A 19,091-nucleotide genomic window follows, 5' to 3' on the forward strand; every position below is an offset into this window, starting at 1 on the left:
CTCATCAGCCCTTGTGGTCTGGTGTGTGACGAAATCTCAGCACGGATACAGAAGGCTCGACTGGCTTTTACCAACTTGCGTCATTTATGGCGTAGGCGAGATATCCGTCTATCAACCAAAGGACGGGATTACCGCGCAGCAGTTCGTTCCGTCCTACTTTATGGCGGTGAAATATGGCCGGTAAGAGTAGAGGATATTCGTAGGTTACTAGTATTTGGTTTCACCATAACTAAATGATTTAAATGTACAAATTCTTCACAGAAACAGTTTATGGTGACGTAGGTAGAATAAATTATCGTAATGATCTACCGTATTACTTCAAAACGCTAAAAGTAAAAACATTAGTAAGAATTCGGAGCACCTACAGAAAATGTGGACCTTTTTTCAACTCATTGAGATGGACTTTAACCCGAACTGACACATATGTTTGTATCGAGGTAAAAAAACGGTCCCGTAATCTTTGGATTTAAAAACTGTCATTGTCTAACGGCATTTCGAAAAAAAATACTTTATGTATATAAACCAATTCGGTTTTGTAAAAGCCCGAACTATTTTACTTCTTATTTATTTGAACACATAGATATTGGTACAAGGGGGCACCAAATACATATGCACCACACAAATCTCCTGTGATACTGCCCTGATGCCCAAACCGAAGCAGGTGGTTTTCTTAGGAAGCCACACCCCGAGCCTTCGACTTGGAAGTCTGATCCACAAGGCCGTGGAGCAACGTAAAGAGATGCAGTCCTATCGTAACCAGTGACCAATAATTGGTTCATATGCCATTCGTTCCTTCAGGATACTGGAGCCCATGTGCACCATTGGTTTGGAATCAGGGTTTTCCAACTCCCAGAGGTGGACTCTCCATGTCCACCAACCCGGTTAATAAGCCAGACATTTTCTTTCCGCCCTCTCAATTTCGTAAACAAGTTCCCCTCCACGAGAAGGCAGTGAGTAGGAAGTCCCTGACAGAGGCTATATACGCGTGGCCACGTGAGAGTATTTCGAGAGAGAGCGGACTCTCCCTACTCTTGGCAGTAATACCAGGGCTCAAAGTATTTAAGCTAGTTACATGAAATACCCTAAGAACCTACAATACAATACTGACGCTAGTTGGGCGTCAAACAGTATGGGTGAACTCAAGGTTGCCTAGCTGGAAAACTGTGCTTTGCAGTGTGCCCAGAGGTACAGCTTTAAGGCCAGTGATATTTAACCTGCATGTAGACGACTTTCCTAGTCTCCTATCATCATCGGTTTTGTTGTATGCTGATAATGTCAGGATATGGAGAGCCATGAAAAGTGATAGTTTAGAACTTCAAAATAACCCAGAGAAATTGTCTGAATGGTCCAGAATTTGGCAGTTGACGATAAATGCTCTCAAGTGAATTCTGATGCATATTGGTCATCAAGGTTCAGATACATGGACGGTGGATGGCAGTGAATTACTTGTCATCCAAACACACAAACTTAAGAGTTATCGTTAGCCAAGACTTAAAAACTGTTGCACACTGCCGTGACATAGCCGTCAAGTTATAGAACCCGTTGGCCAACACAGGGGCGACTTTATCACAGCTTTTAAATTAACTAGTAATAAATTCGCACCTGATAAGCCCTCACTTTTCTTGTCTTCCAAAATGGCGAATTTAAGAGGATACTCTAAAAAGTCCACAAGCCCATAACGAAATACTTGTCAACAGACTATCGACTTTCTCATCGAACCATCAACGAATGGGATTTATCATTTTAACACGGAATTAAAGCACCATCTGTCGCCGCTTGCAAAAGATCAACTGAGAGACCACCATTTTCAGGACCAACATAAGCCACCTAGCGTCCTGTCCTTCCCAAACTGAAACTGGTACATTCAGTTACAATATGCACAGAACTACACAGCAGGGAAACTATTTCAAATGTTTCACTGAGTTACTTTTAGCTTTGTATTTCCCAGCGATACTATCCATAGGAACGCATCTAAATTTCCATATAAAATAACTCCTATATTACACAAAACTCCAGGTTTATTACTTACCAAAGTAATTACATTTGAGAAATATATTACACGTAGCGTAAATACGTATATTGATCACTGAGTATACAAAACAATATTCAAAAACAATCATGGATATTAGATTTACAATTAAGAAGCCTGTTTCTTGTCTTGAATTCATGAAGAGTGAGAATTATGACGCAAAATTTTACTAGCTAATATGCCTTAAAAGTTGCATGTTATCGACATGAAACACCAACAAATTACTGAACAAAGACCTAAAAAATTGAGTGGTGCAGAAAATAGAGCTGTGATGACTCATGCAAAATAACATTTAAACAGATGTGCATGTAGAGGTTGTTCTCCAATCCAATTACTCGAATGACAACATAGCCACCAAGTCTAAATACGATGTGAAAACTATTATTAACGACCCCATTACAATAACAGGTCGGTATGAGTGTAAGTAAAACAAAATTGTCCACCAAAAAAAATCACTAAAACGTAAGATCTACTGGGAGTGGTGGATGATTTCAAATAAGTCCCATCAAAACTGTTAGGAACTTCTAAACAATAGCTTCAGATTCCTTCAATCAACTTAATGCTAAACTCAGATTCGAGCTCATCATATTTAGTTACAAGAAAATGCAATAATCACTTTTCAATGGCACATGAAATCGTGTTAACCAACACATATAATTTAGATGATGTAATAAATTCTTAAAGTAATAGTAAAAAACCGAAGTTTCCCAAACAATAAGATTAGATGAAATGGAAAGACGCCAGTGAGTATCTTGTTAGGTCCACTACAAATACTTGCAATATAAATCAATATGTTACTATTTAGATTCTCAGCATAACTGGAGTTGTTGATCGAAGCACTACACTACAAGCAAATGAGTTACAACCACTATCGACATACAATTAAATGAATCTCAAGACATGGCCAAATATTAAACATAACTAAATACCTGATGGGGATCATTATTTATTTAGCCACTGACAGTATAACATTAAAAAACAACGAAACACATCCCTACGAGGAAGAAATTTAGTGGACTAAAAGTTAGTTTTTTGTAATGTAACAGTGGTAATGACAAATTCATAAAAACAAGTTACCTTAAAAAAGTCCATTTGGTCAAACGGGGAACCAACGGTACCATTCAGGAATTTCGGGCCCTTAGACTCATCCATTTGTGGCTTAATATGGTTAAGAGATTTGCTATGAACATACCCCTATGATGCTACTAAGTTCCGACAAAGTAACTTGCTTTGCGCGGTCCACTGCTGCAGCAACCTGAGATTGATGCTAAAGTTGTAGCTGAATAGAGAACAAAACAAACCTCTTGAGATAGGAATGGGATGACTTGCACTAGGATAGCATTCAGCCGTTTCGCAATCTCCATCTGAGGAAATAACATGACAAAATTAGGCTTACTTGTTTGTGCATTTCGACATTAAGTCCATAAGTTATCTCATAATACAGCAGGTAGTGACGTTGTAGCTCGGACTTTTCCTGAACTGCCTTTTCGAACTCACATTTTAAACTGAGGCTAATATAAAACAATTTGATTCTACCTGTGGTACTGAGTTTGTAGACCCAGAAGCTCATCTTTTATTTTGTCACAAGCTTCCGGGACAGAAAATTTTGTATGCTGGTTGCTTTGAGAAGAAGACTACATGCAGAGTAAGAACGAATTGGAAGACGAGACTTACAGAAATTCGCGAAGGATACATTAAAAGTGAGTAACGAACTATCTACTATCCATGAAAAACCAACAGTAAAACCTAACAGCGCGCACAATTAAAGCCGGTGGATAACAAACCTTATGATCTCTCGCTCTAATATGAAGCATATAAACAAACGCTACAGTTATTTGTTTCACAAAGCCATAAAAAGGCTCTTCACGACAGAAGTTCAAGAATTGCTGTTTATATAAGCATTAAATCGAAAAACTACGTTAGATATGCTTTATTCTACTTTTTTGTTCATACGAATCATCCAGGAAACCACGAAATTACTAAACCAATATACAAAGGCAATAATAAGTCTACATTCTACTACTTTAAAGCAGAATAGGAATTAGTTAGCTCTTAAAGTCGTTCAAAAAAATTTACATGGTTTTTTGAACGAAAGCCTTGTATTGTATTAGTGACTCAAAATAGGGTTTCATATATCAGGTTAACCAAACATAAATATTGAGTATTCAATGTTACTAAGCTTGCTAGCTAGGTAAGAGCTCATATCCGTCCACAATCATTCGATGAGCCCTAGACATTCAATTTCAGTTTGAAAGGTTTGGTGCAGAATGCTAGGATCCATATCATATCACACGCTGACGTTTTTCCCTTTTATAAAATGAGTTTCTTCTACTCTTGACAACCACTTTTCACACCAGTGATTTGAACTATTGAACGACTACATATTACGAATTACAGCAATTTATTCAAGCTGTATTGAAGTTTACAGATAAGCCTAGATAATCACCAGCACATCGACGGGAATTTCTACGTTAAAAAACAAACTGCTTATTTCGAACACCGTGTCACAAAAACATTGTTGCAGAAAAAATTCAGTTCCTAAACCCAAATGAAATTCAGAAATAGGTAACGCATATCTTGATGAAACTAAGGCATGCAGTTTGATTACTATCTTTATGATGAAAAATTTGTTCACTTTACGACCAAGTTACGACATTAAAAAGTAGCTAATGATACTGTAAGTCTGGTATGGAATGGTTGATTTACGTAAGCGGGACTCAAAATAAACAATTTCAAAAAAATCTTCAGAATACAGCATGTCGGTCCTTAGTAAACAGAATGACAGCCGCTTTGCTTTCAAGAGGTAGAATACCTTGAACATCAATACTCGTCGGAGCAAATCTAGAGAGTCGGTGCCGATTTGACATTTCTGGATGTCTACATTAATGCCGTGCTTCTACAGTCATTCGAAGACCACGTCCAGATGCTGGAAATAAAATTCCCTTTGTGGACTTGCATGGACTTGAAGCCCGAGAAATCGTCATCGATGAATTTGTGGAAAGATTGTGCGGCATTTCTGAACTCGAAAGGCATGCGCAAAAAATCGTAGAGATCGAAAGATGTGATCATAGCTGTTTTAACCATGTCGTCAGCAGCCATGGGAATCCGGTTATATGATTTAACCAAGTCGATTTTCCAAAAAAACAGATGTACCTTATAAGGTAGCTGTCAAATCGTGAATGTGAAACCATGGTTAACGATCAGAAATGGTATTTGTACTCAACCGCCGATAGTTATCAGTTGGAAGCCAGTCTCTGTTATTTTTATTAGGGACCATATGCACGGGAGATGCCCATTAGCTGTTTCATGGCCGAATTATCCATAAGTCTATCATATGATTGAATTCGTTTCTAGCCAAACGCAGCTTTTCGGGAGCTAGTCGACGCGCTTTCGAGAATACAGGTGATTCTGTAGTCGTGATGTGGTGTGTAACTTTGTTAATTACACATAACAATTGCGGTTGCGTTTGGCATATTTCGCTGTATTTATCGAGTATCCACCACTGCGAGGACCTGTTCACGTGGGTATGCCACACCGTGATCGGAGAAGTCAGCTTCTAAGTAGAAGAACCATGCTTCGATATCGTCGGATAAAAATGGCATTAGCTGGAATGAGAGTGACGAAATAGCCTTGATCTTAAATAATTTAGGAGTCTGTTCGTCTATGATGAATGTAAAGTGTAGCAATGAACGAGAAAAGAGTATCCAAAAATTCCAAAATATGTGTCACAATATGTAAAAACTAAAGTAAAAATATGATATATAAAGTTTTATAGAGGAACAGACTCATAGTCTACGAATAGGTGTACCAGATCACGTCGTGCTCACTACTAAACATTCCACAAGTATCTGGAGTTTGACAACACCTTAACCAGTAACAACTTTTACGATTGGAACGTGCAGTCAATTCAGAAATCAGAAACGAGAAGGCTTGAAGATATGCTTGACAGAATATCGATTTATCGATGGGTATTCAATCTAAGCTATCTAACGTTGTAGGAGATGTGAGGAACGGCGTACCCATTCGCGATTTGGTGTGGATTCATGATTGTGCACCTTCAGCTGGGTGAATCTGTAGGGTCAGTGATATTCCAATAAGCCCTAGCAAAACCATCCTGCAGTTGGGTCATTGATTATCGGGCAAATCATCGATCCTCGTCAAGGTCAAGGACAACCAACGCTCATCACTTAATCGTATGCCGTAGACTGACCCATGCGGCAGTGATCTTAGTTTCATTTGTATCTACTTCAACTAATATATTTCTGTAATAACGTCCTCTGTGTTGCACAGTCTTCAAAGCATCTATGGTACCTTGATACGTCAATGGGGTAGTCCACGTAAGGTACTGACCACGAGGTGTGACTTCGACGTTAGCTAGTTTGTCACACCATTCACGTCTAACTCGAGTAGGCCTCCAATCATTTCGACATACGTCATCTACGTTGGTGATCTACAAATGCATTAAAGCTAATGCGGTCAGCAAGGTTATTGATTTTGGGGATTCATTTAAGACAACTGTCATATTAAAAATCGCCAAATGATCGCTGTCAAGTTGACAGCTACATTTGCTCGTAACCTTTAAGACGTTTTTGAAATTTCATAGAAGCTGAAATCATTCAGTCCAGAGCCACAATAAGATAGAGGGTTTTCTGAACCAAATAAGTTTTTGGAAGCTAACTGGGAATTCGAAGTGAATAAATTTCACATGTTTTCATTACAATCCTCAGGTAAACAAGAACCCTTGCGTTCAGTAATATCATAAATGTGGTTACTCCTCGACATATATTTACGTACACCCCAGTAAAATGACTAAAATCAATAACAACAAAATCATGATTATCCAGCATGTGGGACTGAGTACTTCCCAAATTAAATTTGCAATATCAGATTGAAATATCATAGGTTTATAGGGGTCACTTGTCTTTGAGGACATATGACAGGTATTAGATGTGACTGGTTAGTCTGAGACTAATTTGTATTGGCCCTTCAGAGGCTAGAACACAATCGCTGGCCTTTTAAATGAACTTATGGTATGGTCAGTATGGGTAGGTAATGGTAGCCCGTCACAAAGTAAACTATAATATATGATATGAACTTCAGGAAGAGATTATTTGAAACTACGACTTATGAAGGACCTTTAAATTATGCTAAAGTTTCCTGAAAAAGTACTGCTTTAGAGGGATTCTGTAAATAAACTATCGGTTATAATGGAACGAAGACTGATGCAATTGGACGCAAACCAGAAGATAGAACTGCAGATAACGATTTTATTATCTACTAGCAAATCCAGGACCAACCGATAGAAATTTATAGACAATGCATTGGTTTATATCTTATTGCTCGACACAAATCAGTAAAAAAACCGAACGCGTGTTTACATCTCACAACATCAACAGAACAAATTGATTTATTTAGAGAATAAAGCCAATTTACCGTTTCATATGATCACAGTGAGCCATTATCTTGAGACCAAAACCCACTGTCGCAAGGTCGCATTTGAGAGATACAGAACACCAAGGGTTTTAAGATGGACTATTACCAAGTTGGACAGTATTCTATTCACCAAAGTATACACAACCTTAGTGAGATCCAGACTTGAAAACTTGATTCCCTCTGGAAGCTTCTGTTTAAAAGGTGGATCCGAAATCTTTGAGAAAGGACGCATCTTACCACGCAGTTCCAGGTCTCTAGCTTTTGCCGTGCACGGAGTGGCTTAAGAAGCAAGACCACTCAACTATGGCTCACTGCAGATTAAGAGATGATTTGATTCCGATGCATAGAATAATAAGAAATGATTTTTGACCTGATATACCCTCTCTTTTTCTTCCTACTAGATAAAAAACTCATAGGATATAGCAGAAGAGTACAAAAACCAACAACATACAAAGTACCTGTGGCATACAAGTTTTCACACCGAGTCGTCAATTCTTAAAACCCCTTGCCCAAAGAAATAGTGTCAAAAACTTTAATCGACTGATTCTACAGAAGACTAGTGACTAGAAAGGGACTTCTGCCTTCATTACACAATCCTGACATCAATACATAAATTTTAAATAGTTTAAAAGCTACTTACAAATACGAGCACTTGTAGCAAGGTATTTTGTTGTCCGGCAGAGGACTTGGCAGTGAAGAACTTGATGAGCAAATCTTTAAAATGCTTCAGATATTTCTGGAGTCATTTCTGCACGTGAAGACTGTGTTTCACTGAGCATTCAATCACCCAAGACAGAAAGTATTCACAACAGAAAAGCAACACTGAATGCAGGTAAAACATTTTACAAGCCAAAATAATGGGAAAAAAAACAATAAATATTATGCCCATGTTGGACATTGTCATGTGGTCTCAGTGATCTTCCACAAATAACCAAGGATATCTACCTTCTTGATACTATATTGGAATATCCAAATCCTTCCAAATATACGTATTACGTTTACACCTTGCTGACAGACAACCACGACACACACCAAAGAAACTAGCTAAAGCGAAGCATAAGACTTCATCGAAAATAATCACATCCACTCCCGCCAGAATGCCAATTTCATCATGCACGGGCTCAGCCAAACACATAAATATGGGAGCAACAGCCTGAATTTATACACCAGAAAAATTACCATAAGTTCCTAACACCTCAATATCTGTTAATAGTAAGGAGGAGTGGTTGAGTGCTTGGAAGGGAACTGGCATAAGCACAGCCCCCAAAACACTGTAAAGGGGGGACAAAGATGTTAAACAAAACCCCCTGATTACATCTAATTTCGCAGTGTTGGGGAAGGGCTTACTGGAAAGTAAAAAATCCATTGATTAAAACAGTGAGGCAAATCCTGTACAATGCTGGGAAGAAGTATGGATTCAGCCAAGCTATCCCACCTGTATAAGGGGCGGATAGTAGCAAAACGTCAACCACCTTCACTAAAGGTAACTATGGACTCAGCACATGTTAGACAGGAAAGTTTACTGACACCCTGAAGACCATCGGTTAAGCAATTCCCTCAAATCCAAGTTAGACACAACAAACCACTGGCCGTGGGAGATGCCGCTAGAGGAACGGTAAGCGCTAAAAAACCCATCACAATGGTGGTTCACGGAGCTAGCAAGCAAGTGGTAGTCAAGATTGAACCCACGAACACGATATGCAACGGTGGTGTTAGTTACCAGACAACTCTACAGTAACCAGAATGTCCGGGTTACCTCTTCCGCCATACTTCACGACCAGCAGGTCTCAGCGTCTGACAACTGCGAACTTCAGAAACCAAGATTATCTAATTGAGGCCCTTCAGTCTTGATCCAGCTCGAAAATTGACCTTCAAAGCCATATCATGTGCTGTGAGTCGACCTAAATATATGAGGCTACAGTAGAAGAGCCCAGTCAAATACACATAGGCTCAGTTGACCTTGGTCAACAACCCACTGTACAAAACACAAGGACTATAATCGTGCTAGTGAAACACACACACACAACCTCACTCAAACTACAAGATATATAAATTCACAAATGACTACCACACTGATTCCAATTATTGCAGTTAGGTAGCTAGACTACCAGCCATTGGAGATTATAACTACCTGTAACCGCACTGAAATAACTAGAAGCGAGTTCAAAGAATTCGACTAGCTTAAATAAGCTCGTACCAAAGTTATTGGACTCTATTCTTTGCGATTAGGAAAATTTGCACGTAGAGTTTCACTTCCTCACAAGCTTTCAACTGTTTCTTCAAAGTGAGATTTTAGCATTTACCCATCCATTTTAATGTAGGTTATCGATAAGTTACTAAATATAATTAAGTCAAATTTTTCACAAGCGGGATTTTTGGTATTAAGAGTTGAGGGCGCCTATTCTGATCCTGATGAGCCGTATTGATCCGTGTTATGGGCCTTGTTCTAGCGCTGCAGCATAGCTATTCAAACCAAAGTAGTAATCCAGATTTGGATTTTAAGATTTTTAGAGGATGGGGTTTGTCTTGAGACTCCTCAGCTCTCGTCGGAATTTGTTGACTTACATCACTTACCAGCTGAACTTGCTCTCAATATATTGTCGAGGCTCAATGCCACTGATCTATATCTAGCATCTTGTGTTTGGTATGATCTTGCTTACGATGAGGTGTTGTGGAAGAGGTATTTTCTACTCATAAGGTAATTTTCAGTTTGTGCAAAGCTTCGTGGCCATTTTGCTCGGCGTACAAGAATGGCGTACTTCAATCTGAGCCGTCATTCCGTCGATTGTACCTTAAGCTAGATGAAGCGCGTTTGACATTTAACGCAGACGCCTTTGAAGTAAGTTCGACTTACACGAGCATTTTTCAGGGTATGGGGTACATCTTCAGACATCGTCTTGTTGACGATAATACCGATGATCTTGTTAACTTTTTCCACTATGCTTCCGGATTAGATCCATTCCAGAAGCGTCGATATCTGGAAACGAGGTATGATTTACTTTCAGGATAACACATGCTTAGGCCCCAGGTTCTACGCGGACTGGTGAATTTAAAAGATTTCCGGAACTATTCATTACCAAATGCGTTAAGAGGTCTTTTTACTGAACTGCCAGTACAATCATCAGAACCTAGCGCGTCAGCTTTCATTCACCTGTTGGTCGGTCTGTTTTCCGAAAGATTTACTCAATGCAATCCAGATCTTGGGATCACACGTGGTATGTGTTAGAGTTTGTCGTTTATACATTACATTGTTTGTTTATTATTCATGAAAAATTGTGAATATCCCGTTTTTGACACAATAAATTTGTGTAAGGTAATTTCTAGAGAATATTAGCTTTTTGATTCAGTTGACGCGTATGACTTGGGCAATTATGAATCAAGCTTTTTCAGTACCGTTATCATATGCTTCGCAGATAGACTGTCAGGCTTTTTTAGTGAGGCAATGATGGTAAAATGGCTCATAAAACAACTTTGAGTTTATAGGTATTGTTTATGAAGCGATTTTCGCACTAACCTCTAGTACATATCAAACATTATATTTAGATAAAACACGGAATATATGTTATTGTCAATTGATGACTTGGAAAATAGTCTAGAATTTTACTGATACAGTTCACATCCTGGTTTAGCTAGGTACCATAATAAGGAGATAACGTTGATAAGATGCAAAGTAGGGGATTTTGTTCAACAGAAATGACCGTATGTACAGCAACCTCATCGCCCGCCTGAAAATAAAAATATCTTACTTGGTGATATATCTCAGTGGGTAACTAATATTGTTAGAGAAGTTGAACGGGGCTAGCCATTCTACGATTTGGGACATGTACTTATCACTCATGGCAACCAAACTTAATTGCACCGAAGTAGTGAGTGAAAAAATCAACATGAAAATTAAAAGCTAAAATACTATCGACAGTAAGGAGTAGCTAAATAAGTAGAGAAAACAGTCAAAGCAGTGCAATGTACAAAATACGCAGAGAAATGACAATCATATCATTACACGTTCATCAGAATAAATGCTCTCGTATTATGATACGTGTTACAACTACTGTCAACAACGAGGTTTCACAAACAGGGATGCATCTGATGTTTTACAATTATGGGAACCTATATTTTACATCCGTTTACGTTTTTATGTTTACCACGGTGATAATATTAAGGGATTATTTATCGTCACCGAAACTTCAAAGTAGTCTCAGTAAATTCAATCTGGGTAACCAAGATGTGTGATGCTTCCTACCACCAGAAATAACACTATGCTCGTATGTCTTTCTTAGTGGTCTTTATCCTCTAGTTATATAGAAATTCCCAGAAAGTTGTTTAGAGCTTGGCACTGGACATTTTTATTCAGTATCTTATTACGGTATAGAGAATTCATCTAGTAAATCCACTGCTTAACAGATGCTAGATAACTCGTAAGCATTATTTACAGTTCAGTCTGGTGTATAAGACAACTGAAAATACATTGATTAATACTGCCACTAGTATCTCAGTCAATCACTAGTATTTGGCTTTCAGATTTTAGTTTTCTAGATATACAAAATTGTTAATCTTATTTATGCATTTAAATACACATATGTTGGTATAACTGGCCACGGCGCGCAATGCTGGCTAATGTTGGGGATTGTTGGGAGCAAGTTAGGGGCGGCGAAACAAAAACGTGGCATAAGTGCTTGAAGTCACTAACTTTTGGTCTGAGCCATGTTGGTAGATGCAGACCGCTTGGTTGGGGTCCGCGTGACTATCGTAACCAATGGTTAGAGACTGTGTGATATGGCTCAAAATCGATCACAATGGCGTCGGTGTATACACTCTGTCTTCCTTTAAACTATGAGATTAAAATTGCTTTATATCTTTCTTTCTACGAACTAATTCTTTCTTACTGTACTATATCCTTATATGCAATCTTTCCTTTATATATTACACCATTGACTTAATTGCTTCTATCAATCTGGTGTTCATCTTGTTGTGCTAATGAGGTGTGGCAACTTGGACCGATGCACATACATGCATAGTCCAACGTTGTAGCTGACTGACTGATAAATAGCTACCAAAATAAATATACATCACGCGAATGAATGGGATTGGAGAAAGACGGATGGAGGGTAAATATAGTGAAAAAAAATCAACGAGTGGAAATAAGTGAACGATAGTAGGATGTAGTGGGAGAAACAGCGAATTTAAAAAATACAGCCATGAGGAATCTTTTCAATCAAAGAAGTTCCTTTTATTTTCATTGGGAAAATTTAAGAAAATTGGTGGCCCCTCACTAGCTTCTTTCTTGAGCTATGCTTGATAACATCTCAAGTCACCTAGTTTCACTATCACCCTCAACCTTACCAGGAACTACATGCCATACCTACAAACAGTAATTTCCAACTGGTTAAGTAGGAATAGCAAAGCTTGAGTATCATCACAAAACAAGACAATATCATCCACATATATTCAGAATAGAAGTCCCTCTGCAGGCAACAGATCCACACCTTCACTGCCTAATTCCATATCTGTCTTCAGAATGTCATCATTGGCAAAATTGAAGCGGAATGGTGAGATTGCACAACCCTTCCTAACCGCCCCCACTGCTCGAGTAAAATAGTAGTGAAAAGTTGTTTTTTGTCTTCTGTCCTCATGTGTTTGTGTATGGATCCTTCAAGATGTTAGTAAGCTTGCCAGTTATACCCTTATTCAACAGACAATCCCAAACAACAGTTCTGTCCAACAAGTCGGAAGCGAACGCAATATCAACAAAGACAACGACTGTTGGCCTAGGCGAAGTATGGCAGTTTCCTAACATTTAATGGAGGGTGAAGATATGGTCAGTACATTCTCAACCAGAACGAAAACTAACCTGCTCCTCATGAGCCGGTCTTTCGCGTATTTAAAAAAACCTATGAAATGCAACGGAAGCCAATACTATGAAAGCGATTGAAATCAGACACTCCCGATAGTTGTTGCAAAGATCACATAAACGGTTTGGGGAAACAAGGATGACTGTCGCTGCTGAAACACTGATTCCCAAACCTTTCCAAACAACCCAATCGGTCCCCTGACCAGAAGTTCGCTACCACCTCGAAAAATAACCTTGGTTAAGTCATAACCCTGGTGATTTGAAGCGCCTCAGAAGTTGGGGTTCCTTTCGGATTTCCGGTTCGTCGTGTGGACCAGTCATCACCGGTCGTGGGTTGAGGGAACGTTTAATCGATGTAGCTGAGGTGGCAGACCATCTGAGTCGTCCTTCGAAGAACACTGTTCATCGTCAAAGTCGTCTTTGGATGCTGTTGATTGGTCTCTCATCAGCTTCACAGATTGTTTTACTCACACCAAACTCCCAACTGCCAGCGGCTCGGATGAGTTGAAAGCGCTTCCAGCAGTTATTAAATGTGGCTGCTGGTTCCAAATAGTTAGCATATTCGATCCTTACGTAAGCTCTTCACAATCTTCTTACGTAAGAATCTACGTTTATGGTCAAACTCTCGGTTAGCCGGAGTAGACTAGCATGCCTCAATTAATTGTAGGAAGCCTGGAGAAACCCAGTGTTTATAAGCAGGAGGTTCCGAGGAATCGCAAGCAACTTTACTCTCCATTTTCGTGGCACCATGCAAATGCAGCCAATGTACATCTATATTTTTAGGTTTGTTGATAGCTAGCATTGAACCTAGTTTGATCTGATATTTAGTTGCAACAGAAGCTGAAACCAATCTGCTTAAGTTAATCTGTTTGAAACACAAATTTGTTGATTACTAAAACATAAGATAGAACTGGGGCATATGAGTGTATGATCAGAGTTCAAATAAGTAATCCAAAGGAAACAATAGTCTTGTACATGGGCACGTCGACGGTAGCTGATTGCGATACGATTAATCTAAGTCCAGACTTGAGTTGTAGACAAAGGTCTCCAGGTAGCATTTTGATGACGACGGTGCCGAAATTTGGTGTTGTCCAGAAACATGATGTTACTGGTCATCATTAACATGGACCCTGGGACAAATGTACATCAATTTATGTTACTATGCCAAATTAGTACGATAAATGAAAGTTAAGAACATAAACAGCAAATGCGTCGAAATGACTTGAATAGTTCTGGCAATGGAAAAGATTAAGATTCGCGAAGAAATGGAGTACTATTAGAACTCAAAATCTTGAGGAAAATAAGTAGTGAATTAATCTTTACCCTTGTCACCAATTCTGATTCGCATTATCCACCCAGTGATTTTAGTTACCTCGAGGATTTCAACTAGGTAGTTTCTGCATTTGCCACCATGGTTAAACTCAGCGGTTACTGGTTTTATCGACTGACTACATGATAATCTGATTGACGTGGAATACAGAAAAATATGGGGATGATTGGAACCTGTTACTTAATTCCTAAGGGTAATTTGACAAAACAAATGATCTATATCTAATCACAGTTTGACAATAAGGTTTAAGGATATTGGCTAGTTTACATATGTCAGAGTTTCAGTGTTTTTGTTTGCTTTGTGGTCAACGAAATGTCGGTAACATATCGCTTCCGTTAAAATTTTTGCCGTAGAGAAAGTGACCACATACATCACAAAAATATAGCATCAACATTATCTATGTTTAAATTCCTTTTCTCTCTGCTAACAGAAAGTACCGTAATTATACTGCAGTTTAGGATCAATTATTCTTTCATCGTCACCCAGATGTATTGTAACCAAGGTAGTGTTATAAAGTCAGTAACTTAATCCGATTCATAAATCAGGATTAATTGAGGTACTTCTTATGTGTTTAAGATTTAGAGTAGAAACTTAATTGTTTAGTGTAGGAGGGAATACACTTTGGTAATACCACTGCAATGTGACTTTTTGTCCGTGATTAATATAAGTTGGGAAACATTTGTTGGCTGCCGTCGCCTTTATGTTTTTGTGTAGAAAGATTGTTCCATTTTACTTGGTAATATTTTACAAATGGTTCCTTTGCAACCACGTTAATAGTGCTTGTAACTAAGACTAAGTGGTGTGACAACTTAGAACAATGCACATTCATTATTGGACTTGTGTTAATCCTTTATGTATTGAGGTTGCCCTCGTGACTCTAAACTAAAAGGCTATTCAGGATCCAGTATTTCTATCAAAATGTTACGTTTTCAAAATTATGTTAATATTGATACGTACATTCTCTTAAGATACTTCGCACTTATATTGTTCCTTAGCAAATATAGTTTCAGATCAGAATAACCATTAACAGATTGTGAATCTTAGCAATGGCTCTTTAGTTAGTGAACTTAATTTTCAATCAATAGATTGTATGCTCGAATCCTTCCGTATCTAATTCGGTTTAGGGAACCAAATATTATAGCTAGCTCTCATAAACAGTCTTGCTCAGAGCGGATTACATAAGCCTATATTTAGCAAATGAGTTAGACTAATTAAATAGGACCACATAGCAATACTTTTGTGTAGTTTTATTAAAATGTTAGTAAGTTGCGTAACGTAAATAAATGTAATCACTCCTGTTCACGTCATGGTTAAGATTTACGGCGCTTTTCTACCTCAAATTTATTAATGATACATCTAGCAACTTGAAGGTAGTCGTAGCTAGATCTGTAACTGTTAACATTATGGAGCAAATATTATTTTATGAAAATACTTCTGAGGTTATTTAATAAATCACAAATGGTTTGATCATTTTAGATGAGATCTATTTACTGTGCTTTTCAATGATCATGTTATCCGTTGATCTCTGGAGCCCATCCATCAAAAATAAAATGTCTAAACGTGAATTTATTCGCAATACAAGACAAGTGGCAACCACAACGTCGGATGAGTTTTTGGGAAACTTATATGATAATGTGTATATTGTTGGGCATGTCGTACTGATCGATTGTTCTGGACCTCCCTTCCGTCATTCTGAAGTTAAAGCAATCCTTGTGAGGAATCAACCTCTGTCATTACCTGCTTTTTAAATAAATTAACCAGTAGTTATTTCATCCACTGTGATTTATTTTCATTATTTTATGCTATTTTTTGTACTTTAAATTATAACGTTAAACATTCACACAATGATTCAGTTCAAATTAGTTAGTGTTGTGTTTTATTTTGACTTGTCAGTTAGTTATTTGTTGGTTAACTAATAAACAACTAGTTTCATATCAAGGCTATTACAGCAAATAGTCGTCAATTTTTCTTTTCATAGTTATTTGTAAACCAAACGAAACAGACATCAGTAAACTAGTCATATACACTGTAATCTACCTGAAACACAACTTCATATAAGAGAAGTTAAAAGGCATTGTTAATTGAGTGATATATTATATACGTTCTCATGGATTTACTTAATATTAGTGAAGAATTTTATTTCAAAGTAATACAAATCAACATTTTCCCTATCATTCTATGAAAAGTCGAATCTTGTTCCTTTACATTACTTTTCGAATATACATATTCTATTTATGAGATAGTTCGTTTTTACATTTTCTAATAAGTAAATTTATGTGCATCTTTCCAAGATATATTTAATCGACCACTACTAGATTAGTAAACTTACTAAAAATTCTGATGTACCACTGATTCATGTAAATGATGGTAAAACGTATAACTTACCTAGTTACTTTATTACCACGTAGTGCCTTCAATGCCCAAGTTGAATCTTGATTAGCTCTTTTATGATCTGAATACTTAAAATTTATGTTAACAGAATTTACTGTGCAATCTGTATCTAAGATCAATGTCTTAAAGTAAACTGGTGTCCTTGTAACCCATCATCTGTCTTTAAGTAGCTCTATGAAATTGGTAGTCATTTTCATCGTATCACTAGTGAAGTTATTTGTCTTTTGTAGTGTAGGTATCAATAACAAGGTTGGATTAGTTACTTCCGAATAAATTAGGCATTAGGTATCTAGTATTTCTTACAAAAGACTTAACAATGGCTGTTAACACGGTTTAATTACTAAGTACAAGTTATTGTACTCGGATTTGAATCATACTTATTATAAGAGTCACTGATATTGAGCGGCTTCCAAATCGAAGTCAGTTGAACATAAGCAACACAGAAATTGAAGTATATCTGCCTCAGTTCAAGTCACTACGCTGCATCAGCACAACGAGATGAAATTATCATGATAAATACCAGAGTATTAGGAGTTGTAGTATTACCAGTGATGGTAAAGAAGATTTTGTATAGAGAATATTATTATGGAAGAAAGGATTTATTCGAAGAATAAACCTTAAAAAATAGTTCTAAAACTAGATCATAGAGAAGACGAATGAATTCATGTGTGCCATCGTGATCGATTATGAAACATATTACCCATGGTTTGTAATTCCCAATCGCGGTTATCGCCCCGACCTAACCTAGTAATCTATGCTTACCATCAGCTCAGACCGACAAACAATGACTTCATGGACTAATTCCACGTTTTAGTTTGTGGGCATCTAAATTCCTTTCGTTCTATTGCAGCAAACATTGCTCATCAGAATTTATGTGCGAATAATTTGTATCAACATTAATTATTGTTTAGTCTGTCCATATATCAGGTTATCGCTTAGATTCTAACTGGTTTTTTCGAATAAATGTCTTGGGTTCAACCACTATTTATTTACTATTCACTAATCTGACATCCTACTCTGTAATAAGATGTTTGGGTAACTACTTAGTACGTTGCCTTCATACAATAAAGTAAACAACATTGCTCCAAATTCGCTTTTGTCGTTTATATTAAAGACCTTTATATTACAAAAAAGCTGTCCGTGTCACGTGTTCACTTTTTTCTGTTATAGTTGATCTTTTTATAGAAAAAGGAAATTCGGATTATTTTGAGTCACAACAAAGATAAACTAGTATTTTTGAACACCTAATATAGATAGGTTTTTATTATGCAAACTGATAAATTATCCATCACTAAGATTAGTATTGACATTACAATTTATAGATCGGTCGCCGTTACTTATATCTATCCTTATCAGTGTAAGATTATCTTTTCCAGTTGTTCATTAGTTTATTTTTCCTAACCGTCCCGGGATGATTATAGTATTGGGTTAGGCTTGTTTCATTTGATTAATCTCTACAATCATTGGTGCTTTATTAATAGTGCACTGTATTTAAAGACTTTTGTTTTAAAATCAAATACATATTCCATCGATCTAATAAACAAAAATAGTATTCATCAATAAGCCATTCAATTTTTAAACATACACGAAATGAAACTTAATGTAGTCGATATGATTTAGCAAGTGCTTAAAAAATGTTCAAGTATATACGAAATGAGGCTCTACAGGTTTATACATGTTCACTGTTTGAATTCATCCTACTTCAACTTATTGATTGTCCAGTATTGTATTGCCAAACAATCAGTAGATCGGTTAAAACATGGTCTAATTTACTATGGTAAAATTTCCTAATCGATATATGGACATGAATTGAGAAAGTAACACATTCGATCAATGAAAACCTTGAGTCAGTGATCCTGGCTATCTGAAAAAATGTAAGACATGATGATTTCGCCGTAGTATATGTAAGGACTCTGTTGATAAGTTTGAAAATAACAGTTTCTATTCGCTCCCCAAAATTACTCAAAGTTCGGACATTGGTACTATTATTTAGATTCATTCTTCCTGACAGTTCCCAGCCATCTTAAATGTATCACAACTGATGCAAAGTGGTGATTAGA

General features: G+C 37.3%; 2 protein-coding genes across 4 annotated transcripts in view; one reads left to right on the top strand and one right to left on the bottom strand.

Moving 5' to 3' along the window:
* The window catches only part of TLE4_1 (Transducin-like enhancer protein 4), a 36,896-nt gene extending 32,811 nt beyond the window's left edge, over nt 1–4,085 (bottom strand). Inside the window, exons 1-7 of one of the 2 annotated variants that reach the window (XM_012936341.3) lie at nt 3,948–4,085; nt 3,704–3,915; nt 3,566–3,663; nt 3,426–3,534; nt 3,331–3,393; nt 3,222–3,296; nt 3,107–3,187 (exon numbers count right to left, since the gene is read on the bottom strand). In XM_012936341.3, coding sequence (XP_012791795.3) covers nt 3,107–3,187; nt 3,222–3,296; nt 3,331–3,393; nt 3,426–3,534; nt 3,566–3,663; nt 3,704–3,724 — 447 coding nt within the window. In that variant the 5' untranslated portion in view covers nt 3,725–3,915; nt 3,948–4,085. Of the gene's footprint in view, nt 1–3,106; nt 3,188–3,221; nt 3,297–3,330; nt 3,394–3,425; nt 3,535–3,565; nt 3,664–3,703 lie in introns of both variants that reach the window. The other variant, XM_051216220.1, reaches the window with a different exon arrangement.
* Nucleotides 4,086–9,428: 5,343 nt separating this feature from the next.
* On the top strand, nt 9,429–18,648 carry FBXO8_1 (F-box only protein 8). Of its 2 annotated transcripts, XM_051216221.1 has the most exons (6): nt 9,429–9,939; nt 9,974–10,142; nt 10,172–10,301; nt 10,332–10,450; nt 10,484–10,677; nt 16,117–18,648. In XM_051216221.1, the coding sequence occupies exons 1-6, from the start codon at nt 9,897–9,899 to the stop codon at nt 16,386–16,388; spliced, it is 927 nt and encodes a 308-aa protein (XP_051066786.1). In that variant the 5' UTR covers nt 9,429–9,896; the 3' UTR covers nt 16,389–18,648. The 2 variants fall into 2 exon arrangements, with proteins under 2 accessions (XP_051066786.1, XP_051066787.1); XM_051216222.1 differs by having other exon boundaries at nt 9,840–9,939; nt 9,974–10,450.
* Nucleotides 18,649–19,091: the final 443 nt, after the last annotated feature.

Source organism: Schistosoma haematobium, chromosome 4, assembly GCF_000699445.3.
Source record: "Schistosoma haematobium chromosome 4, whole genome shotgun sequence".
NCBI lineage: Eukaryota > Metazoa > Platyhelminthes > Trematoda > Strigeidida > Schistosomatidae > Schistosoma > Schistosoma haematobium.

Bases quoted from the DNA above. Each gene is read 5' to 3' on its own strand.
- FBXO8_1 (XM_051216221.1), top strand. From the start codon at position 9,897: ATGGGCCTTGTTCTAGCGCTGCAGCATAGCTATTCAAACCAAA. The intron at 9,940-9,973 runs GTAGTAATCCAG...TAAGATTTTTAG, and splicing joins GCATAGCTATTCAAACCAAA to AGGATGGGGTTTGTCTTGAG. The intron at 10,678-16,116 runs GTATGTGTTAGA...TGATCATTTTAG, and splicing joins AGATCTTGGGATCACACGTG to ATGAGATCTATTTACTGTGC.